Source organism: Pempheris klunzingeri, chromosome 22 (assembly GCF_042242105.1).
Source record: "Pempheris klunzingeri isolate RE-2024b chromosome 22, fPemKlu1.hap1, whole genome shotgun sequence".
Taxonomy (NCBI): Eukaryota; Metazoa; Chordata; class Actinopteri; order Acropomatiformes; family Pempheridae; genus Pempheris; species Pempheris klunzingeri.
Genome location: NC_092033.1, coordinates 18,723,214 through 18,725,369, shown reverse-complemented (window position 1 = coordinate 18,725,369; position 2,156 = coordinate 18,723,214). Strand labels below are relative to the sequence as shown.

Sequence of the window (2,156 nt, the reverse complement as noted above, 5' to 3'; positions counted from 1 at the left end):
TAACCAGCACACACTAACGTCACACCCTGCTCAGCCGTTCTGAGTGACAACATGGCGATGGATTAGAATCCCTCTAAATTCAGCTCTGAGCGCAGCGGCATCGCCCCCTTGTGGATGAGGTTTGGGAATCAGACAGAGTTTCCTTCTCTACACAAGGAGCTGATCATCTGCAGCATGCTGTTGGACACTTCTCCCACTTTACACACAGCCTGCTAAAGAAGACGGTCCCACACTTTCATCCGGTACAAAACACAGATGCTCAACTCTTAGGAAACACTGGGAGACCAGATTACATGGGCCCTGTTGCAGCCTCTCCTCACACACTGTGCTGATCACCTTTACAGCACCTCCTGGCTCTGCTGCCAGCTGCTGAATAGCTGCTGCCGTATAAACCAGAGCTCAGTCTCAGATCCTCAGTCGGGGCTCTGTTAGCTGCTCCTGAGTCCCCATCAACACTAAAGGCTTCTGCAGTGAGCTCCACATCGGAGTCTTTTACATGATGTCTCACAATGTATGTCTTTTAAAAAGCCTTTTATTCATTCTAGCACGCTGTTTTACTGCCAGCAAGTCTTATTTTATCTTTTATCCTTATTGTTGGGAGGTTTATCACATTTTATTTCTGTGTTATTTGAATCGACAGATTTTATTTTTATGATTATTATGATGATGTTGACTATTATTATTATTAGTGCAAGTAGAAGTAGTACTAACAGTAGTACTAACAGTAGTACTAAAAGTAGTAGTACTAACAGTAGTAGTAACAGTAGTAGTAGTAGTACTAACAGTAGTAGTAACTGTAGTAGTAGTAGTACTATCAGTAGTAGTAGTACTAACTGCAGTAGTAGTAGTACTAACAGTAGTAGTAACTGTAGTAGTAGTAGTACTAACAGTAGTAGTAACTGTAGTAGTAGTAGTACTATCAGTAGTAGTAGTACTAACTGCAGTAGTAGTAGTACTAACAGTAGTAGTAACTGTAGTAGTAGTAGTACTAACAGTAGTAGTAGTAGTAGTACTAACAGTAGTAGTAACTGTAGTACTAACAGTAGTAGTAACTGTAGTAGTAGTAGTACTATCAGTAGTAGTAACTGTAGTAGTAGTAGTACTATCAGTAGTAGTAGTACTAACAGTAGTACTAACAGTAGTACTAACAGTAGTACTAACTGCAGTAGTAGTAGTACTAACTGCAGTAGTAGTAGTACTAACTGCAGTAGTAGTAGTACTAACTGTAGTAGTAGTAGTAGTACTAACAGTAGTACTAACTGCAGTAGTAGTACTATCAGTAGTAGTAGTACTAACTGCAGTAGTAGTACTATCAGTAGTAGTAGTACTAACTGCAGTAGTAGTACTATCAGTAGATTTTCACTATGTGAAAAAGCCTTGCTATAGAACCTCTGACACTGGGGGTGTCAGGCTGGGGGTGTCAGGCTGGGGGTGTCAGGCTGGGGGCATCAGGCTGGGGGCGTCAGGCTGGGGGTGTCAGGCTGGGGGTGTCAGGCTGGGGGTGTCAGGCTGGGGGTGTCAGGCTGGGGGTGCTGACCTCTCTGTCACTACACATGGACACAAGAGTGAGGAGCTTGATCGTAGCCTCAGCGTCTCCCCACTATATACAGTATCACTGAGGGTTATAGACAGATTGGATTTTAACGCGGATGCAAAGTCATCATCTCTGGCCACTGCTGGCCGCTGGTTTCCCACACCGAGGGGGGGGGGCGAACCTGAGGAGCGTGGCCGACAGACAGCGGAGGGAAGTCAAGCTAGCAGGGACCATGCAGGCCGTGGCTGCAGCGACACAGAGGAAGTGTTGTTCCCATTGCCCTTGGACTGAGAAACATTTATCCAGCGGGTCTGACAGATGAGCGCCACAGCCAGAGGGAGAGAGCTTCTCATGGGGGGCGAGGGAACTGTCACAGCTCAGCTCAAGTGACTCTGAAGCTGTAACGCAATGAAGCAACTGCAGTGTTAACATGACTGCAGCCGGGGGGGCACAGTCAGCGCCCCACCGGCTGGAGGGAAGCGTCAGTCACTACCAAAGCCAAATAAGGCACCATGGTTTCCTTACTGATGGAACTATGACAAAGCTGCTTCTCCACCAACCGGAGTGTGTGTGTGTGTGTGTGTGTGTGTGTGTGTGTGTGTGTGTGTGTGTGTGCGTGCTG

The 2,156-nt window shown here is 46.3% G+C and overlaps 1 protein-coding gene across 1 annotated transcript; it reads left to right on the top strand.

Annotated features, from left to right (window-relative positions):
- The first annotated feature begins 666 nt into the window (after positions 1-666).
- On the top strand, positions 667-1,938 carry LOC139222272 (uncharacterized). Its single transcript, XM_070854242.1, has 2 exons — positions 667-1,306; positions 1,841-1,938. The coding sequence occupies exons 1-2, from the start codon at positions 667-669 to the stop codon at positions 1,936-1,938; spliced, it is 738 nt and encodes a 245-aa protein (XP_070710343.1).
- Positions 1,939-2,156: the final 218 nt, after the last annotated feature.